The sequence below is a fragment of the Corvus kubaryi genome, unplaced genomic scaffold (assembly GCF_017639235.1).
Source record: "Corvus kubaryi isolate FWS band 111438036 unplaced genomic scaffold, C.kubaryi_AGA036_p1.0 37394, whole genome shotgun sequence".
NCBI lineage: Eukaryota > Metazoa > Chordata > Aves > Passeriformes > Corvidae > Corvus > Corvus kubaryi.
In genome coordinates, this window is record NW_024581133.1 from 408,177 (window position 1) to 431,100 (window position 22,924).

Consider the following 22,924-nt stretch of genomic DNA (forward strand, 5'->3'; position numbering starts at 1 on the left):
CCCCTCGGCCCCCCTCTGTGCTGCCGGGGCGGCCGCCCCTCGGCCCCTCGCGCCGCTGGGGATGCCCTGTGCGGCCCTAAGGCTCCTCTTCCTCAGTTCGGGTTTGGCAAGAGTGCGTTCCCCAGAGCTGTTTCTGTGGGTGTGAAACCTTTTTAGCTGGGCTGTGTTTATTCTTTCTTACTTGGGCAAATTTCACTCGTTTCTGGGCGGTTTTGTTTGTCCGCTGCATGTTTAGCGTCAGCTTTGTAAGTTCCAGCTCTGATGTTAAATGTCTGATACTTCTGTTTTCACGGTAGTTTAGTGAATTACATAGATTCCATCAATTGCCTTGGCATGTATCTGTTCACTGGATTTATTGGAGAAAACTACTAATGTGAGAACACAGAGTGCAAAATATTGGCTCCTTGAAGTGTGAAAATGCTTTTACGCTATTTTGATGATTTGTTAATGAGTATTCCTTCTTGAGTAGATGCGAAGCATTAGAGTACAATTTTTTTTTTTTTTTTTTACAGCAGTCCCATTTTCTCTTGCAAATACCTCTGTTTAGAGAGTGGAGTTTTTTTGAGACTTTCTCAATTAAAAATTAATTAGGATGGCTCACTTAGAGTCTTGGGGCATTTCTATCATGATTACTTTTCTACTTGGTGCTAGGAATAGTAGTAGTTGTCCTAATAATACATTATGAGATTTTAACGTGTTAGTGATGTCCCTGGTACAGAACTATGGTCTTTTGGGGATTACTCATTGCAAAAATGGCTGTTGTGGTGAGATGGGTCTGCTCAAAAGGTTTGTGTCAGTAGGATTTATTACATGACAATACCAGGTTTTTCTTGTTTAAAAACTTTTCAGTGCTAGAATTTGAAGTTCACTGTAACAAAAACTCCAATCCATGCATTGCAATGCATTAAATAAGTTTTGGACTTGGATCCCACTTCATAATAAACAGTGTCTTTTTACTTAGCAGGTTAGACTGTGTATATAATAATCAGAGTTATTTACACTAAACAGCTGCATGCCCTGTAGCAAAGAACACTGCAGAGATGTGTTATTTGAGAGTATTCAAAGAGTAAAATTGAAAAATAAGTAGTTCTTCTTGTCAGAGTTTAGAAATCCTCATCATGATGCAATTGCTTACACCACTGATTAATGAGTATTACATGACAACTGAAAAAACAAGGCCTGGTGAAATGTCCTGGTTTTTTTATTTTCACCATCTGATGTCAACTTTGTTTGTTGTTTAAACATCGCAGAGTACAGTGCAGCTGAACCAAAAACATTACCTTTCTATGATCAACAGGGTTTTTTGTCTTAAGTGAATTCAAGGTGACTTAAGGAAGACAAAATTATTGACTTAAAACTTTGATTCATATTCCCTGCCTGTCAGTTTGAGATACTTGCGAATTTTGGTTTTAGCTTTCACATGTCTTGACTTTACCAGCTCCTGTATTTTGTGATAAAACAGTGTAAACAAAAATTACTTCTGTAATTAGGGCTAGTTCATTACAGAATTTGTGATATTTCATAAAAATGAAAGTCAATCAAAGCTCTTGTTGTTTACAAGTGAATTTGCTTATGTCTGTGGGATGTTTTGATGCAGACTCAAAGTTGATTACTCTCTACCCTTTCCAAGTTCTGAAGGCCATAAACTTGGAGATGACATTGCTTTAGTAGGTTATTTGATTCGTATGGGATTACGTTGGGATCATTGACTCTTTAAAGGGGATAAATGTTTTTCTGCTCAAAAACCAATTTATAATTAAGAAAATGTAAGGAGCTGTCTTTTTACCAGGATGGAGCACTTTCTTGCATGGAAAGCTGTTACTTTCAAGAAACCCAGGCATGACTGAGTGTGTATAAAACTGAGGGCAGAATCTGTCTTTAAGTAAGATGCAATTTCATAGAAATCAAAGCTTAGATTCTGGAGAAACGGATGGCCCTTTCTGTTACATGTGCTTTCATTTAAGAATTGGTGTGTGAATGTCCTAAAACCTGATGGTTAACTCTGCAGCAAAGCATTTCACCATTTGGCTGTGAGTAACTCCACTGGAGATGACTTAAGGTGATACTTTTTCTATGCTTGATGCTTTGGGCGTGACAAGTAACTTGCATGCATGTAGCTCTGCATAGTGCCTCAGCAGGGCTTAGTTTCTGGACATACCCTTTCTTGCAGTTACGGGACATTCAGAAACCATATTTCAGACAGTAAAAGTGGATTTTTTTTTTTTTCCCCTTAAGAGGAGACATCTTTTATGGCTACGCACACACTTGCAGAATATATTTTGGTCTTTGTTCTGTTTTTTGATTAGACTTGGCTTATATCCTTGATATGTGATTTAAAACCAAGTTTGCTAGCTCAGATGCATTAATTGTTGTCTAATGTGTTTAAACAGCTACTATGTTGTTGAAGCCTTTAATGACAGTTGAAGACAGTGAAAATTTAAATTTTTGGACACATTTTTGATTTATCTACTTAGCAAACAATCATGTTGTGGTATTTTTCTAGGGAGCTTAATTTAATGTAACAGTTTATGAGGTAAAACAGGAACTTCAAGGAAGTGAAGATTGTTTTACTGTACCTTATGACAGTGTGAAAAGCACAAATGTTGAGTTGCTATGTTTTCACTGCCCAATTTTCCAGCTTAGGTGCAACATAAACTATCTTAATTAATATTGTGTCACCAAAAGGTTTTGAGATGGCCAATTGAATTCTGCCAAGATAGAGTCTTTTGATGAAAACATATCTTTATTGATTGTAGAAGAAGAAAATCATTCTTAAAATGAAATCCAGAGAAAAAAAATCATATCCCTCAGAGAAAATTTCTGAGTGGCAGGTTGAGATTAACATCATAAAATTGAATTTGTGCTGCAAACCTTTGATGTAATCAGCAGCTGGGAGATGGTGTTGCCCTTACTGTGCTCCTTCTGATTGTGGTGAATTATTGTGTGGAATGAAATAAGTGTTTCTTGTGTCACTCGTTCAAGAAATACAAACAAGGTATTACCAGGTGCTTCTTGCCAGTTAAAATGGGTTGTATCGATTCCTGGCCCAGTGCCTTGCTCCCTTGGACTGCAGGAGCAGAACATCCCCATCCCGGGGGAGGTGTGGGTGTCACTCAGCAGTGACTCCAGCCCTTTAGGGTGTAGCCCAGTAGGTCTTGAGGGAAGTCCCATGGCATCTTAAACTGGATTACCAGAGAGAGTATGCAACATCCTTAAAGAGAATGCAACATTTACATCATAAAATAGAGAAAATTGTGAAAGCTGTACAGAATGGACCAGTAGACTGGTAGAAAAGTAGACTGCAAAGCTACTTTTAAGAAAAATAATTAGCTTTTTACTAAGAGTAAAACCAATATTGATGGAACTTTTTCTCATGCAGAAACTAAGAGAATATGTCAGATAAAACCAAAGAACAGACACGAACAGGAGAATGGGATAGATTAGAAACACTAAACCGTAGGAACTGGTCATGAAAAAATGTAGGCTCTGCCTAAATTTTACTTCCCAAGGCTTCCTTTACTACAAGGATGAACTACAACTACAAGGTTGTGCATGGGGGGGAACTTACTGAATCCAATGCAAACTGCTAAATTCTGCTAATATTTTAATATTTTCAGGACTGTAAGCAAATTTCTGCACATTTTTGTTTTCTTTTGTGCCTGCACTGATTGCCAGACATTTAACTGGACTTTTAAGAAAGTGACCTTCTATTGACAGCTTGGAATGTGTAGGAAACATGAAATAAGTATGGCTATAAGTTTAAAAATGTTGTGTTGGCAGGTTGACTGTTACCTGGAAAGTGATATTTTTTTGTAAGAAGTCTTTCTCCTTCTATAAATAAACTATAAATTTGTATTTGTTAGGGTTTTTTTATGGGTTATAGTGATGAGAAAGAAGTTTGTTGCAACCAGCATTTTATAAGGTGAACTGTTCTAAGGGGGGAGTCCTGCTCCTAATTTTAAGGGCCTTGATATACATATATATGAAGTGCTATATCTGAATTCATTGAAGGATCAGGGTATGTATTATCTTTATCAAGAAATGTCATTCTTACAACTGTAGCTAATAGTTTAACATGTTGAGGATACAGTCAAGCTTCCTTTAGGCTTTTGAGCAAACACTGGGAATGCAAGGACCAATAGGGAATGTGTGCTGCAGTCTTCAGTGGGGGCAAAACAGAACCCAGATTTTTCACTTCTGATCTCTGTGGGTGCATGCTCCTGAGGTCTAAGCCACTCTGCCATTCTAACCCTTTATGTTCCCAGGCCAGTGGCTTTAAGGTTATAACTTTTATTTTGAGAAAACACATCTCAGGGAAGGGATGTGTGCCTGAGGTTAAGCAGTAATTACACAGCTGTGATTGGAAGGACTGAGATGAGCCTAACAGAGAAGCTGAAAATTGTTTCATTTTCTTTGAAGGTCAGAAGAGGAGGCAAAATAAAGAAATATTTAGTATATATGGGGAAAGCATATGTTATGATGGCACTGTTTCTTTGTGGCATAATCTGACCTTTTTCATTCTCCTCAGTTCGTGACCAGTCCTAGTTGAAAAAGCTGAGTGATGAGGAAAAGACCTTGCATAAATATGTGCTTTGTAAGGCATTCAAGGTCAGACCTTCGGCTTTCTGACTCCTTAAAGCTTGCTTTTGATTAGACTTTTAAATATCTAGGGGCTCCTGTAGAATAAGAGGTGGTGTACTTAGCTTTCCAAATTAAGCTCTAATACTACACAAATCGTCCAAAGTTACTAAAGTAGTACAAACAAAGTCCTTGAAGCTGTGAAAATTTGGATAATTTTCCAAGTTAGCAGTGGTTCGTGGTGTGGTTTTGGTGTGAAAAGTATTCAGGAAACTAGAGACAGAATGGTAGAGATGTAACAAGTTAGTGATGAGATGGGCTGGTTTTTTAACTAAAACCAGGGAACTTCTCAGTAATGAAAGAGCACTCTTTGGCAGTATGGTTATAAGGGCAGGACAAATAGCTTACTAGGCTGTAAGCAGGGAGAAATGGGCAGTAGGACTGAGAAACATGATTTCAAGTTGAATTATGGGTTAACACTGCAAATCAGACATGCTTGAGTGGGCAGAGCTGGAGGAATTTGACAAGTGCTGATAAGCTACATGCAGCTCAGATATGCCTTGGGCAGTATTTGACTTTGTGAAAACAGTTTTTACCTTTTTGAAAGGAACAGTCTGATAAATATCTGTTGATTTTGTTTCAAAAAAGTTTGCTTTAGGTGGCATCAGTATCACTAAAAAATTTGATAAAGGTCAGTATTGTTAGACAAAATAAAAGTTAACCAAGAAGCATGTGAAGAAAAATGTTAAGAACTGTTGTATTAATAGGAAAATTCATATACCTTCTGCTTTCCTTCTCTTGGGCTGCAGTCATAATATAAAGGAAAAGGTACAAAACATTCTTGTAACATTTCAGTCTAAGTTAGTTCTCTTGCAACCAGTGAGAGTTAGTAGTAGTAGTTTTTTATTCATGTTACTCATGAGTAACTAAAAGGTCTGCAGATTGTTATAAATAAAGTATGTAATTCGTGCTATATTATGTATAAAACTGGAATGTAATCAGACCGTGTTGAGACAGAGTTTCAAAGTCCCTCCACCAGCCTGGCTGAGAGAAAAATTTCACAACACTAAAGGAAGTTCTCTCACAGATCTGGTCAGTGGGTGGGGATTCCACCTAGGTGGGGTCGGATCTTATCACTGGGACGACTTGATCGCCGCCTTCTGATATCTACATCTCATCCGATAAGGAATCGGACATTCAGGGAACTAAAAATAACTGTTCCAGGAACCAGAGATGGCCCATCCATCATCCAGGATGGACAATTCATCAGACCCAGGAAAGGCTTTGTGCAGCCCAACTCCGGACAAGAAAACTTCATGAATATGCTAAAATTACGAGAAGAACAGAATTAATTCGGACTTTGCCCAAAAACTGTATAAGGAACCAGAACTTGGGAGGTCTGGTGCCGTAGAGATCAGATCTATGCATGTTCACCCAGCTCCGACCCCGGGCTTGGGGCTGCTTTTCTCTATCGTGACCTTTGAGACCGATATTTTGGTCGCATAATAAATGTTATTTCTTTATAAATTTTGATTGGGCAGTTCTGTTTATCTCAAGATCTTCTACACATTAGCAAGTTCTATCAATTTGTTTTCTTTTTAACGTCTGTTGATTTGAGTTCTCTATTACTCATCACTTGCTCAGCAGTAGGTCTTTGGCTAAGAGTATTGATCTTGATTCTATGCTTTACTTGTAAGAAAATATAATTTATGACTTAATATTCAATATTCAATGCAGTACAAACCTGAATTGTGCTTCCTTATGGTGTTTTACACTAATTGAACACTCCCATGGTACAAGTATAAATGACTACATGATATGCAAGCAAATGCATTTTAAAGATGCATGATTTGGCTTATCAAACCCTTTTGGCAGCCACCTCTTTATAAACCCTATGAAAAAGGCAACCTTTTTTAGCTTACCTGATAACTAAAAGCATATCATTAAAGATTGTCCAGAACAGCTTTTTCTTCAGGGCGTAAATTGCAAGAGAAAAGGATTTCAGTGTAACCAGTAACTTCATATGACTAGAGATTTGAAAAAAAAAAAAGTTTTAGAAAAGTCAGATTCTAATGCTGGGATCAATAACATATCCTAGTATTTTTATATATTCACAAAGAGCTTTTAAATGAAACTAAGTGGGATTTAGCCTAATAAATTAATGATCTCAATTTTTTCTTAGATTCTTCTTCCTCTCCCCTCAGCATTCTGAGGTTGTATGGCAGGACCTCGATAATCTGCCATACCAGTCTTTTCAGCCTTTTTTGTCGGTAGCTGGGCCCTTCATCTCATTTTCTTGTCAGGAAGAAAGACCATTCCTTTAGTTCTGTGTCACTTTAGGCTTTTAGTAGTCATCATGAAGATACCTCTTGTCTCTGTCCCTGCTTTCAGCTGCTGTTGTGTTGGGTTACAGTTTCTTTAGGCATAACTTAAAAAGGCTGCTTCTGTGCTCCATTTCTGTCCTGTGGTCTTTTCTTGAATTATCACAGGAACTGCTCTTCATGTCATTTCTCATCATTCCTGTATTACTTCCTTTGACTCACTGTTACTGGCTGCTGTGCATTTTGTTTTGCCCAGTTCCTGTGTCTCCTCACAAAATTTCAGATTTCCTGTCATGTTTTCTGACTGACTCCTCCCAGCTGCACTACTGTAGCATCTTGTTTCATTTTTAACATCTTTCCCAAGGATATGCAAAGGGCTCTGGTGTCTCGTCTTTCTCCAGGACAAATAGGAGCACACCTTCTCTGAAAGGTGAGTTTTGCTTAGTGGCTGCAAAACGGTTGCTCTGAAGTATGTCTTCAATCACATTATTGCTGTCTGGATTTAAAAAAAGGTGACATACAATACTTTTTGGAAAGAATAATCAAAACATTTTTTTTACTTAAATGACTCTAGAAAATGGTGAATCTGAAACAGCTTAAAGTCTGTTTCTTCTTGTTCACTGATGCTTGGGAATAACATATTGACATATACAAACATTTTTGACATTGCTCAGTCTGTCAGCTGTCTGTCCATTGCCCAGCTGGTGGGAGTCAAAACTGCCCTCAGTCAAATGGACAACTCCATTACATCAATTTTTTGCAGTAGGGACAAATCTATTAGATGATAAATTTTTTGGACAAGGGCCTCGTGTTGAGCAACAGAGAGTCTGTTCATTCTTGCTTTCTCAGCTTGCAACTCTGCAGCCACCTTTTTTCTGGTTCTTGTCTCTAGAAGATGCCACAGAATGGTTGGGTTTATACTGCTTTGCCATCTTGGGCCTCATTTTACTCTTCCTTCCTGACCCACCACCAGTTCTCTCCTTTTGGCTGTAGTATCTTTCTGTTGCCTTACCCTCTTAGAAATCAGTCTTTATTGACACCCTGCTCCTGTGCCATCTCTGCTAGTTGGAGGGAACAGGGGAGGCATTGTGTACTCCACCAGCCAAATTTTAGGGAGAAGAGGTGGGCCCATCAGAGATAAGCCAGGCTGTGTGGGGCAGCACAGAACTCTTGTTGCTGATGTTTCAGTATTCTCATAGTACTGGTCCCTGAAAGTGTTAGTCTGATGTTGGCAACAGCAAGACAATGTTTCAATGACTCATCGACTTCTTACAGCAATATTTTATGGCTTCCCTCTTCAGATGTTCATTAAATTCCCCCTTTTTTTAGGTTATTTTTTCTTATGTTTCATCTTACTGAAGATCATCATGACTTGTTTCTGTTTTCAGGTGTTGACCATGAAGACATCAGTACTGGCTGTGGCCGTGTGGGGGAAAACAGCTCCCTCTCACAGCATCACTGCTATCATGATTACAGATGACCAGCAGACCATAGTTACAGGAAGCCAAGAAGGACAAATATGTCTCTGGGATCTTTCATCAGACTTAAAGGTTAGTGTCTGCTGTGCTACAGTTCGCCAAATAGACAGGCTGGAGTTTTAGCTTTTATTATTGGCAATAGGATTATCCAGACTTGCACTTATTTAGATGAATTTTTAAAGATAGTGTGGTATTTGTTACAGGAAACTCATGAAGCAGAAAGTGAAATGCCTATATAAGCTACCTGTTATTTGCAGACTTTGGAGAATTTTTCATAGATTAGCATACCCTGTGGATTGTAATTTGAGGCTGTGTGCTCTGAGTAATGACAGCAAGTAAATATATACAATTAACATGATTCCTATCTTGTAAAGGTTTTTTTCTATTGTAAATCAATTGGTGAGCATGACCTGTCATTTAAAGAAAAAGTATCAATAAAACCAAATCTGTCTACCAAGATGGAAGCAGCAAGATGAAACTTTTATTTTTGATGTAATTAGGATGCAAATTAATGCTTTGATGATTTCATATTTATTTTCCTGAGAATGGAGCAGAGTCAAAACAGTTCCTGTTTTTTTATTCTGTGTTTCTAGAACTATGTTCTATTCCTTTTTTTTATATTTAGTTGCCCCATTTGTACTCAAACAGCCTGAAAGTTTGCACTTTTATGAGGCTACCTTTTCCAATTAAGATCTTTGCATGCAGTGATGATAATCAGAGAGGTTATTTAAACCTGTGATACGAAACACATGCTTAAGAGCTTTGGTTTATCAGTTTCTACTTCACTCTGCCACTTTTGGTGCATGCTGTAGGGTGAAGGCCAGAGATGCTCTGCACATTGCCTGTTTTATATCATTTGGGGTTCTGTACATTCTCCAGAAGATGAATGCAGTGAATACAAAACCTGAACTTTATGCAAACTGCATAATTCATCCATGTCTTTCTGCATTGCAGAAACATGACTGAAGAACATAAGAATATAAGGCAGGTTAACAATTATGTATATCTGCAAGTAATATTCTCTTGGTTTTAGATATCCTTAGTTTATACAGAAATTGTTTAAGATAAATCATGATGTTATTTTCCTAGATTTCATCTAAAGAAATTCTCTTTGGCCATACTGCTTCTGTAACTTGTTTGGCAAAAGCAAGAGAGTTTGAGAAACAGCCATATGTAGTAAGTGCTACTGAAAATGGGTAGGTAACTCAATATTTCATTGTTCATTTCCTAAATCATGAAATGTATGTCAAATGTAGGTCAGATGATGCATTTGCAGAAATGTTTCAATCCACTTCCATGATACTAAAATGATAGCAACTGCTTAGGATAGTGACTGCATGGTTGGTATACAATAGTCCAACTAAGAGCTCGTCCCATGGACAACAGAAAGGTTTGGCAGATTCATATATCTACTTATAGACAGAAAAAGGGGTCAGCTAAACCTCTTCAAAGGGAAATTAATGCATTATTGGAGGGCATCAGCAAGTTCAACTGCATTTGAATATCATGGTGTTTTTCTCTGTTCCTTCCTGAGCTCAGTCTTAAAAACTGAACTGGTAAAAGAGACTAATGTACTCTGATCTGGTTTATGTTTCCTCAGTTGGAATGTATGGAAGCACAGCCTGCCCTTGAATTAAAGGCATGTGTGTTCCTTGTCTATCTTTAAATCTGATGTGCTGTTTTGGAGAATATCCTTTCAGAGGGCCCTGGTCTTGCAGCTTTTCTGCTACATGTTTGTTATGACACAGCCTGTCACTTGAGTCAAACTAGTTTCTGCTGGGTTACACTTAATATTTGGTAATCTTTTCAACTGGGGTCTGAAGCCCTTCTGTTAAGGATTTCATCTGTTGAAAATAGTTAGGGCTAGCTAAGGGCTTTCTTTCTTAAGGGCTTTCTTAAGCAATTTTGTCTCACTGCTTAATTATATTCCCCTCTTATTTTTGGGTTTGTCTTTTCTAGTGAACAGGATGGTCCTTTTAAAATGGTGTTCCATAGGAGTTACTGTCAATTGTCCTTCAGTCTATACCTTCCAGCACCTTAAGGCTCCTGCTTTCTCACTTAGTGGCTTATTTATCCTTTCCAGCTGCTAAGATCCCTGATTCTCTCGTTCAATCATGAGTATACTAGAAAGGGATAACCTGCAAAAAAACTATTTCAGGCTTCTTAATCTTGAAAGATTGGACTGCCTCAGTGGACAGGTAGTGGTGAACAGTACTGTTTATGTGTGGTGAGAGTGTGAAATCCACACAACCATTATATTGCCCTTCTACAGTTCTACTCAAGGGTTCTGAGCTGAAGCTGTTTTTCATCCTAGTTCTGAAGTTCTGGTAGCGCAGTACTTCTTCCAGATGATACTGGAAACAAAGATACTGTATTTCCAAAAAAACTGGGGTGGATAGTGTTAAGCAACAGATGAGGATATTGTTATAGATATACCATACAGAGATGTTCACATCCTAAAGATTCTAGCTCTGAAGGGATCGTTAGACTTGTTTGGAATGGGTATAGGTGGGATTGAATTGTTTTCTGACCCCTTTAAATGTTCAGTTTTACCAAATTACTGCTGACTTCTCATCTATATTATATAAAGGCAAAGAATCCATCACTGATCCCTGGAAGGTGGCAACAAGAAGTTGAGATAATTACAAATAGGAAGCCTTGTCTTCAGGAGATGGACTGTTTGCCAAACTGCATTTTCTGGCGTGTGAATAATTCACTTCTGCCATTTTCAAGCTTCCATCTCCTTGTAGTAAGGATGAAAGAAATCATATGGAAGATGATTCTATGATACTCTTCCCTGTTCCACTCCAGATTATCTTCAGAGTTTCTGTATCTGACTAATCCCAGAAGAATGAGCATTGAACATTATTTTTGTAGTTCTAATATGAAATCTATAAAGAATCTCTGATGATTCATAAGTTCGCACTGCTGTCCTATGAGTTATAAACCTGTCCTATGGCATATGCTCTGTGTAATGTGATATTGCTCATTCCTTATTAGTACACACAGTAAATTGAATACATCATCCAGAAGCTGAAGTTACATTCTGAAATGATGGCCTCGTTTGTGCATGTTTGTATGTTTGTATGTATCACAGTAATGTAGCTAAAGCAGTAGAGTTCTGATACAAACAAGGAGAAAATCATTGCCATGAAATATTTAACAAACAGTGTAAAACTTCCACTTAAGTTCTGACTTTGGATCTACCAACTTTGATGCTGCTATTCCTCAGCTGAAATATATTAATTAATAATATTTTGAGATTAGCATAAAATGGGAAAGCAGGTAGATTAAAATGTAAATCATTAAATAGCATTTCTGATATAATAAAATACTCTCCCCAGTGTGTTCTTTGTCTTCATACAGAAGAAGTCTTACAATGTAATGTCAGAAATGATGAAATGAATGTTTCAATTTTGGAAGTAATGTTTGTTTTTTTAATAAAATCTAAAAGCATCAAAATTTAACACTCAGTTGCTGGACTATGATAGCATCTCATACAACCTCATTTACAACATCTAATTTGATTGTGTCTCTTGTACTCCAGTCCCACTGCATGTTGAATAACGTGTAGATAAGGAGGGTGTGCTAAGGTGTCTTTTCTCAAACAACAATCTTAAATGTACCCAAGTGTAGCTGTAATGTTGCACGGGTACTCAGATGGTTGAGTGTATTGAGAGCAGATTTTGGGAACAGCCTCATGATGGCACTGTTTCTTCTTAACAAAAGTTGTTCCTCTCAAGGACTGAAGTCTGATGTGGGAGAAGGTGCATAATGCTTTTTGAAACGTGTGGTTTAAGTTCGGTGAAATGAATCATTTTCAGGAGGATGTAGTTCTAGTGACAGCTAGTTACAGTGACATGTTGACGAGCTGTAATGGCAGTGCACCTACAGTTTGTTGTAGACCAGAGTTGGTCTTAAAGTCAGGTTGGTTGCAAGGCAGCAGGGTGTAATTACCAAAACAAAAATAAACAGATACTGTATGTCATCCCCTGCTAATGACTGTTTTCTTACCCAGCAATCTGTAACAAAAAGCTTTATAAATGACCAGACTGCACTTAAATACAGCACTAAAGAAAAACTTGGTGGCACAAAATTATTCCAGCCAATTGAGTGGAAATGACAGAGAATAATATGAAGTTATCTTTGGCAGGGAGATGTGTGTTTGGAATGTCACTAGTGGACAGTGCATTGAGCATGCAAAGCTTCCTTTTAGGCATACAGCAATCCATGTAAGTATAGCAACTTTTCATGGGATCTCTTTACAAGGGTTACAAGGGTTTTGCTTTATTAACATGATATTTTTCAGAAACAATTTTGAATGTATAGCTTGTTACATAGGAGGAAAAACCCTGTCAGAATATAAGTAGTTTTTATATCTTTTTCAGTTTTTTTTCTTCTAAGAAAATAATTGAGATTTTACTGTTCCTTTGAATTCCTTAATCAAATCAGACTGATTATTTTTAAGCTGTAAATATTTGAAATGCATTGATTAACTTACTGTTTGTGCATCAGGCAGCCTAGTGAACTGGTCTTAATCTTTGCTCTTGTCTTCTATTAAAATCTGCATGGAAGCTTCAAGTTTAATGTTGGCTTTTTTGTGACATTTTAAAAGTACAAGTAATCTAGCCAGACATTGTGAGACAGTCTGCTGAAAGACTTATTTTTAAACTTCTGAACCGTTTTGGTCCTCAACTCCTGACCTCCAAAAGACTGCTCTTCACCCTGTTGTCAAAAATACGCTCTCATTCATTGCAGAACTTTAGGAAAAATCCCGTATTTTCAGAGACTTTCAATATTGCTTCAGATAATTTCAGGTGTCTAGTTGAAACTGTAACCAGGTTAAAAAAAGTAGATTTTGGAGTGTGGGAGTGTTTGAAATACACCTCAGTAAGATTGAGGGGCCCAACATATATGGGTTTGATTCTGGGGTGTGGCTTATTTCTGGATGTGTTAGTAGAAAAGAAGCTCCGGGCTCCTGTGTTAATTAAAATGCTGTTTTTCTTCAGTGAGGAAGTCAAGGGTGGAACTAAGGCTTCAAGTGATGGAAATCTGGAAATTCATGTGCAAAGTACAGCCAATTTGGAATCCAAAATTTTTGAAGCTTCCAGAAGAAAATATTTTTCCTGACACTGCTTTGGTTGCTATGAGGAGTTCAAACACAGTTGTTAATTGTAAAGGGAAGAGGAAAAATCTTGGATATATTGCCAACAAAAATTTGGAAGATTAACTTAATTTTTTTGTGTGTGTATAAAAATATAAATTAAGAATTATTCTACACTTTTATTTGTGTGTATGTTTAAAGCATATATGTTCCTTAAATGGATGTATATTCACAAACAAAACAATACTTAAATTATAATTTATTAGAGGTGCAGTATGACCTGCTATGTTCTAGTGCTTAATTAGATTTTAATAGATGATGTTACAGACAAGTTCTGCAGGGAAGTAGGCAAATCTGGCCTAGCTGATTAGCTGACTACCTGTACATTTTTTGTGGAGATCAGAGGTGGAATATTCATTCTTACCCTTCAAGCAGGTATAGCAAATACTTGTAGAAAATAGGTGCTTCATCTCTATTAGAAAGAAGTGAGCTAAACCTAATTATGGCAAATAATTATTTTTCTTTAATACCTTGGGCAAGATAGCTAAAGGAAAATAGGAACATCTAACAGGAAAACTTTCTTAGGAAAAAGAAGAGATACTGCTAGGAGGGGAAACTATTCTTAAAATGCAGCCTTCAGATAGTTATAATAAAGTGGTTTTCTGTGTGTGTTTTGTTGTAGGTTTTTTTTCTTGTTGTTCCATGGGGAATAGTTGCTTGTGCTGTAGTTAATGTTTGGTTTTAATTGAACTACTAACCTATCTGCTCCAGTAGGTTCCTTTTGTTCAGTGTAGATGATTTAGCTATGAATGGCAGATGTCAAGTAGGGCAAACTGAATATTTGCCATTTGAAATGAAATTTAACACCAGGGTCAACACTTAAACATTTGTGGATCTTAACCAGTGTGGAATTTTCTCAGAGGAATAACTGACTATAGAAATCCTCTATTTCGAGCCTAATTTAATGGAAACAGTAATTGCAAATTCCAAGCACTTCTCCTCTGTTTATTCGTAATGTCTCTAGTACTATTTATCCTATTTCCAGCTATTTATACTACTTTTGTTTTCACACTTCAGTTAGTTGACTGAAAAAATGAGAATTACTATATAAGCAAAAATGTACAGAAAATTTGTTAATGAGGTGCAGTTTTTTTGGGTTGTCTGATATTTTTTGTCCCACTGTGTGATTGTTCCCTGTATTTTAAGGTTAGTATTACATGTAAATCCCATTCGAGGTGGCTGCTTATGCATTTATAGAAATTGTGTACAAATACAGATAGAGATGGAATGCAGATGTCCTTGTGCATATAAAAGACATAGCACGAAAGAAATCCTCCTAGTCACTCTGCACTACTATCATGTCTGTTTTTTTCTTTATGTGATTGCAGAGAGAATCTTCTGAACATTAGGGCATTCAATGTCACAATGAAGAATCTCTTATGGAGTAGAAATCCTTCCTGGAAAGTAATCAAAAATTCATTATGAAAAATTTAATTACGAATATCCTGCATCTTCACCTGTTTTTTCCTTTTTGTATAACCCTTGATGACTGGAGCTTTATCAAATGTTTGGAGAGAGGCCTCTCAGAGAAACAAGTCTCAAACTCCTTAGTAATTTATAGGGAAAATTAACACCTGAATTTCTTCCAAAACTTACAAAATCCTAATATATAGGAAGGACAGGTGCTGCTTTCAGTATGAAGCACCTTTTGCTAAGCTGTGTTCCTTGCTAGTGTCACTGGCAATATTGTATATGGTTTCACATATGCCTTAGATTTTTACTGATGCTACAAAAATGTTGATTATGAGAAGTTCATTGTGAAAAATCTGCATGCCATTTGTGTAGCTGTGTGCTGACTCTCTGCTTTCTGCTTGGACAGTATTACCATTGCTCATTCCGAATGACAGGTGAAGGCTGGCTTCTTTGTTGCGGAGAATATCAAGATGTTCTTATTGTTGATGCTAAAACTTTGGGTGTTCTTCACACTTTATCATCATCTCAGTCTTCTGATTGGATAAATTGTATGTGTATTGTACACTCAGCAAGAATTCAAGGTATATGTTTTAAATATATTTATGTAGGCAAATAAAATTGTGATAAAATATTTCTGTATAGGTGGTATCATACTACCTGATTTAATATCCAATCATGTTTCACAGAGCTGTTATGTAGAAGATGTTAATGTTTCATTAATAGCACAAGAGGTGTTTTTAAGGCTCCTAATATTGGTCGTGCTTTATTTAATATGTTTTTTAGAGAAAAACAAAACACCTTCTCTACTGCATATAAGCAGCTAATTTCTTGGATTTAAGTATAAATAAGTTTTGTAATATCAGAGAAATTAAAGCCACAATTCCACAGTTATGCCTTCTGTTAATATATTACTTACTGTTTGCTGACATGTTTTGCATTTCTGTGTATCATTTATTTACTTTTTTGTGTAAAACTGAGATTTCATCTAAGCAGTGTCCTACAGAATCCTTGTTTTAGTGCTGAGTAGGTAGGTGCTGTTTGAACTTGGCTTCAAGTTGACTATCTCACTGTTAACTTTACACAGAAGACTCTTTGGTTGCAGTGTCTGTAACTGGAGTTCTCAAAGTGTGGGACCTATCTTCATCTCTGAATAGTATCCAGGTCAGTGATAACATTAATGTTCTCAAGTAAAGGCTACATTGAAGCAGAATATGAATAAATTTAAATCTTCTGGATGTGTATTTAAATAGATTGTATTACTTTTGTTCCAAAATTTTGAAAACACATCTTCATTGTGTTGTTTAAATTTGGGCCATGGGACAGCTCTTGTCTTGACAACTGTGCTACCCTTCAGCCAGGCTTCTTGTCTTTTCATATTCCAGGATGCTGAAGCTGCAATGCTTTGCTGCTATCCTGATAAAGTCTTTGAGCCCCTTCACTCTGTCCTTTAAGCTCAAAGCTCTTCAATATTGGCCTTTGTACTCCCTCTTCACCCTTGTTGCTCTCTTCAAAATGGTCCTTTAGGTTTTGTTTTCCTCAGTCTGCTTTTCACAATGCTATCTTCACTTGGAAAAGGCTCTTGCTGTGTCAAGTGCCCTGTTTTTCTATCTTCAAGCTCACTTACTCTTTTTTGTGTTAATATTCTCAGCAGCTGTCACCTTTCATGAACAAGTGCTAGAATTGGGATGCAATTTTTGTATTTTAATTAAACTCTAAAAGCTAGATTTACAAAGGGACTTCAACAGTACAGCTAAGTACTATGAGACAGATTGGCAAAATATCAATAGACTTCTCTGAACATTGGTAACTCATGACTGCCTGGTTCAACAAACTGCAGGGCATGGGCAGCACTACTTGTTCATGGGTGGAATCAGGCCCCTGAGGAGAGCCTGTCCAAAGTTTGATACCATCCCAGTGTTTTTGATTTATCTGCAGTGTTTTGGGGTGGGTGCATTTTTTCAACATTCCTAGAGCAAACCCCACTGCCATGTTGTAAAAATTGAAGACTCTGACAACTGGTTACAGATGTCAGAGGAACATATGGTGTGGTGCAGTCTTTTTACTACCTGGGGCCGCCTTTTGTGGAGTGACTGCCTCAGAGTTAGTAACAATCCAGCTAAATTCTAAAGTAGAGTATTTTAATAAGTATTGTTGGCTTTACTTGGAACTAACTGAAGCTGAATGTTGTTGTAAGAAAATGGCTTTCAGTTTTATAGCCATGATTCCAAGCATATGTACCCCTTCTCTGAGAGGTTTTGAGACTGTTGATATCTTTCAAAACAGAAAACATCAGTTTTAAGTGATTTAATCAATGATTTATAAATATACCTCCAATAGAATAATTTTGAGCATGATGACTTTAATAAGTCTGCTCTTCACACACAAAGTGTGAAAATACATACACTGTTTTTAACAGTCTTTACATTTAGCAATACCAAGCTAAGAAAGTTAATTACTCTTACACTACTTTTAAAGGTGTTAAGAGCAAACAAGACATGGCAACACCAACATCTCACTGTCCTGGTTGCAACAAGAATTAGTGGGAAAGTATTATATTCATCAGCTTTTCTGAATCTGATGCTCTCAATTTATAGGTTGTAGTTATTTTTTGACTGAAGAATACTTAGCAGATACTCATTACAGCAGATGCTATTTATGGCCTGCCTTTAGTCCTTCTCCACATTCTTTATCATTTCTTTAAGTGAGATCAAGGTCTGAGCCACACTGAATGTTTACATTCTTCTGTTTACATGTTAATTGTGAACCCTGTTGTCTTTCTATGTCATTTTTAATTAACAAGTATATGTTGCTTTGAATTTTGAAAGTCTCTTAACAGAAAGTTATTTTCAGTGGATTGTTTCCATCCTAAAAGCTCAGATACCTGAAACAAACTTTATAGCTTTTTTTTTTTCCTCTGTTCTGTAAAGGAGAGACAAAGTGTGTGTGAGAAGGAATCAAAATCTCTGGACTGTATAAATTGTCAAGCAGTAAGGTTTTGTACTTACACGGAAAGGCTCCTTCTAGTTGTGTCCTCCATGTGCTGGCAGGTATATTACTAAGCATTACACTTTCTTTTTAATGTTGTTAATTTTGGAAAGCTAATATGATTTTTACATGCAGATATTTGTTTTTCTCCTTAGGTTAAAGAAAATTTTCACACATTGTCAGATATAATTATGCCTGCAACACTTCTCGGCTTATCTAAACTGTGTGAAAGAGATGAAGCTTTTATTTTTTATGAATGTATTTCTGCTTTAAAAGTTTAACACTAAATTGGCTGGAAAGAACAGGGATTTAAGTATTAGACAGTTTTAGAGCACTGGGGGTATTATAGTCCCCTCCACATTGCATTTGAAAGGGAGACAAAGATTAAAAAACCCTGTTTAAGTATGACAGAAGTACTCACAGTTGGCAAGTCTTCAGTAGCCAGGGACCTTTGTTTGTTGATAGAAGCCAGCTAAGGACCCCAGACTATATTGCTTTTACGTGTAGCTGTAATAAAATAACTTAAAAAAAAAAAAAATAGTAACAGTTGTAGAGAATACGATGTATTTAAACTGAAATTTATTGTAAAAATTCTGTATTTCTCTTTCCCAGTGCTACAAAATTTCTCTTACACTGATCGCTCAGGGTTATTTTAACGTGTACACCTGACTCAAACATCTCTGTGGGGGCAGGACTGGGTTAAAAATTTTTACATACACCTGGGTCAGCTTTGAATAATGTAGTTGTAGACTATCCTTGAGATGTCTCTTGGGCTACTTAAATTCTGTACAAAAGCATTTATAGAGAAATTTCATGTGTAGAATGGATAGGCTTTTCATGGAAAAATATCTCCATCATGCATTGTTTTCTATTAATTTCTATAGTGAGACTATAAGACCCTAATGCTACTTTTTGGTGTGGTTTTTTTTTTTTTTTTTTTTTTTTTTAACTGTTAGTATCTTTAACTTTGAGCTGTATGGTTTGACCCTGACTTTGCAGTAGTTTGTTAGTATCAAAACATGTTAGGCTCTAAAAAAAGCAGTTAAACTACAGAGTTGAACTTATGTTCTACTTACTGATCCACTGCCCAAACCCAGTTTAGATTAAAATGGATTTCCCAATACTATTTGTTTATATTTTATTGTTTTTCTGAACTTAGGTCTATGATTATTGTGATTTCTCCTTGCTTTGTACTGAGTTCTGTAAGAGTGGTCAGTGCTTTGCTGGTGGGGAGGTGCTGGCAGCTTACAGACTTATCATCTGGACAGAAGATGGCCACAGTTACATCTACCAGCTGCTGAACAGGTGGGCTCAGATGGGAAATTCACACAAAAAGTTCAGGTACAAGATGAACTTTGGGAGGGTTACTATGGAAAATCTCTGCATGTTGCAAATGATCAAAAACCAGAACAAAACCACTTTGGCACTCAAAGATTTGCCCTGAGTTTGACAGCCCTCAGTCTTTGTTTGACCCAGCAGGGGACATAGGAATAAGATTAGCCATGTAGAACTTGGGCAGCTGGTGCTGTGATTTCAAAAAGTCTCCTGTAATTACTTATTTGGTTACTTTTAATTTAACTTGTGAATCTTGGATGTTACTGTTCTGCTTTCTAAAAAAATTACTTTCTAAACCTTGTATGTTTTAATTTTTTTTTAATTATGCAGTGGCCTTTCTAAAAGCATGTACCCTGCTGATGGAAAGGTGCTGAAAGAAACAGTTTGTCCTCATTTACTCAGCTTTACTGGTATGAAGGAAAATAAGGTAAATTCATAAGGGTTTGAAAGTCTGTTTATTGTCCATTCACAATTACCTGAATAATCCCCAAAAAATTGATGAATTCATCAACAGATTTAATTGTTCTATTAAAAACATGAGTAATATTTATTCCTTCATTTTAAAATTGTTACTTACAAACTTGAAGATGCTCGTAGCATATTTTGTCTTTGATTTTGGCTATATTTAGGTTTTTTTCACAGTGGAAAAAATCCCTCTACAAGTATAGATAGACTGGTTGTTGAAGTAGCTGGTGTTTCTTTTTTCTAATTTTGATAAAAAGAGAAATATTTTTCTAGCGTAAAGATGTGTTCTAAAATATTTTTAGAAACTTTACTTTCAAATCTGTAAAAATTAGTAAAAATAAATAATAAAAACTCCCAACAAATAAAACACTGTCATAAAACCAAAATAAAAAAAGGCAACCCAGGAGCAAAATGCAAGCAAGTTACTTAGTTCTTGTTTTATTAAGGAATGTACACATATGTCAATGAAACCACATAAATAGATTGCTTCCCATGTGTATCCACCCTGAATTGAGGGGGTCTGAATATGTGGCATCTTATCTGGAATACTGGCTTCAGCCTTCAGAGGCATAATCACATGCAGAACTTTCTTGCACTGTGAGCAGACTGATGTACCCACAGTGCATAAAATTAGACACATGTGACTCTCTTCAGAACCATGGTCTTGGCATGAAGAAGTCGCTAATGTTAAGAAAAGAGGAAGCTGGAAAGGTAGGTGATCTTTATACTTTCCTTCAAGAATTCATGTTTAGCAGAGCATGTCACACCAATTTCAGATTTGGAGTTACTGTGTGGACAAGTATCTCAAATGGACTGGGCTGTGTTGGAAAACCTTCATCTTCACTCACTTTCTATGTAGTGCTTTGTGTGACCACAAAAGAATGAATAAGGAAACCCAGTTGATTTAAAAAGTAGAATTTATAATTAGGAAGCTGGGGGGATGGGAGGCAGGATATGTGGTAGGCCTTCTTACTTGGGCCAAAAATGGATCAAAACAAATAGATTATTCTGTGAGGCTTTGGTTCTGGTGCTTTTGCTAAGTCTGATTGCTAATGCTGTTTATGAAGTTGTAATTGTTGGAAGATGTGGATTTAATTCCTGCCTGAAATGGCATTAGTTTGAGTGTTTGTGTGACAGCTCAAGCAGCTCATTAAGCAGTTTTATGAAGATATGCAGCAGAAACATTTTTTGTAGCTGACTAGAAACACTGTTAAATATCTACCTGTGAGGTTTTGTGGTGTTCTTTCTTTCTCTTGACAAATGCAGGCCCTTAGAAAGTATGTTTGTTGCATAGTCCTGTGAAGCCTGACAGATCTAATTTTCAGTTGAAGGGAAATAGCATAAGCCATTCATCTTTTCCCCAAGTGCTGTGATCTAAAATCAGATGGGATAACTGCTGAAGGATGCCAAAAGGTCAGGAAAGGTGAGGGAAAAGAAACAGCCAAAACACCTGGCTTAGCAAATAATAGGGTTACAGTGGTGGTACAAAGTTCATACATGCTTCCCCCCAAATACATGCTTTTTAAAAAATACTGACCTGCTCTTTTTTAATATTTTTGCTTTAGTAATTACCTTACTACCTAAATAATTTTTATAGCAGATTTGTGAGACAACCAAATTACCTGTGTGATGATCCATTTTGAACTACATTTTGGGACTGTAGACTGAACCATTTTACAGGACATTTAATTATTTTGGAATGGACTCTCAAACTTCAGTGTTGTAAATAAGTGTATCCAAAATATGAGGTGGTCGTAGAGACTGATAAGGCTTCTCCTGAGCCTCCTTTTTTCCAGGGTAAACAACCCCAGCTCCCTCAACTGCTCCTTATCAGAACTGTGCTCCCGACCCTTCAGCAGCTTCATTGCTCTTTTGAGATGCTTCACCACCTCATGACTGAATGGTGGTGTTGTAGACTGCTACCTGTGTAAAAGCATAATTCTTACCTTTCATTATTGGAGTCATGCAAGCTGTGATGACTGAAGCTTTGCTGAATTTGTTTTGATGCAAAGATTATCAGCATTTCACTGCATTGTTTTTTCAGCCTGACTTTGGTGCTTATGCTGGTGAAACAGTAAACCTGAGGAGAACTCCCGGTTCAGTTTTCCATTTGAGGTGTAGGTTTAGCCAAGAATACTTGCAAAGCAGAGGTGATCTTTGAGAGGCTTGTACCAGGCAGAGTGGACTTGGTCTGAGCAGGATTTAGTGGCAAATGAGGAACCAACTGTGGTTTGTTTTATATATTTACGGCTTTTGGTGAAAAAAAGCCTTCACATTTACAATTAATTATTACATTGTTTTGTCAGTTTTCTTTCAGATTATTGATTTACTGTTCTTTTTCACAGAGTCTTCCCTTTGTCATGGGCTTCATGAATGAAAGAAAGGAGCCTTTCTACAAAGTTCTTTTTTCTGGTGAAGCTTCAGGACAGATCACTTTGTGGCACGTTCCTGATGTTCCTGTGTCAACGTTTGATGGTTCTCCAAAAGGTTTGGTACTTCTGGCACACTTGATACCATCTTTTTCATTATGTCTTGGGGTCAGTTTTCATTAAAATCTGAATTCTCATAAAAAACTTTTCACGCTAAAAAGTGATGCTCATTTATTCACTGTGTGATGATTGCCTGTAGTAAGAAGGAGTAGCAACTGCTGACATTCCAACCCTAGACTGCAGAAAGGATAAGTTAAGGGAAGTGATCAAAAGATGAAAATGTGTGTTTTATTTAGTTTGACTTTTTATATTTTGTCTTGCATAAACAAAAAAAATCCTCTCTTGCCCCACCCTCTAGAGATCCCAATTACAGCTGTGTGGACTCTTCAGGATAATTTTGATGAACATCATTCCATGTCAGAGGGCATTATTGATCAACTTTGTGGATCTGAAGATGGATTTGGAAGTGCAGTTGTCAGTTCCTCTGTGTACATACCTGCTCTTGATAAGCTTGTGTGTGGATGTGAAAATGGGAAAATTTTTGTAACATTAGGTTTAAAAACTGCAAGAGCAAGACTTTTAGAAAACATATCTTTTCTTAAAGGTAAGTTTTAACAATTTGTTCAGATTCATCTCAGTCAAGCACAGAAGACTTCATACTTCTGGCATCCCTTCCAGTGATCCCTGTAAAAATTCTCTGAAGAATAGGGCTGGTGGTCAGGGATGAAATGAGAAAAATGGAAGATTATGATGATC

The 22,924-nt window shown here is 36.8% G+C and overlaps 1 protein-coding gene across 7 annotated transcripts in view; it reads left to right on the forward strand.

Moving 5' to 3' along the window:
- Positions 1–22,924, forward strand: part of WDR72 (WD repeat domain 72) — a 104,066-nt gene that overhangs the window by 381 nt on the left and 80,761 nt on the right. For 5 of the 7 annotated variants that reach the window (XM_042039413.1, XM_042039411.1, XM_042039410.1 and 2 more), the window contains exons 2-11: positions 8,288–8,449; positions 9,467–9,573; positions 12,531–12,609; positions 15,361–15,535; positions 16,039–16,115; positions 17,882–18,001; positions 19,099–19,244; positions 19,605–19,701; positions 22,085–22,226; positions 22,527–22,772. In XM_042039413.1, the coding sequence (XP_041895347.1) occupies positions 8,297–8,449; positions 9,467–9,573; positions 12,531–12,609; positions 15,361–15,535; positions 16,039–16,115; positions 17,882–18,001; positions 19,099–19,244; positions 19,605–19,701; positions 22,085–22,226; positions 22,527–22,772 (1,342 nt within the window). In that variant the 5' untranslated portion in view covers positions 8,288–8,296. Of the gene's footprint in view, positions 1–8,287; positions 8,450–9,466; positions 9,574–12,529; positions 12,610–13,386; positions 14,946–15,360; positions 15,536–16,038; positions 16,116–17,881; positions 18,002–19,098; positions 19,245–19,604; positions 19,702–22,084; positions 22,227–22,526; positions 22,773–22,924 lie in introns of those variants that run through there. The other 2 variants (XM_042039407.1, XM_042039412.1) reach the window with 2 other exon arrangements.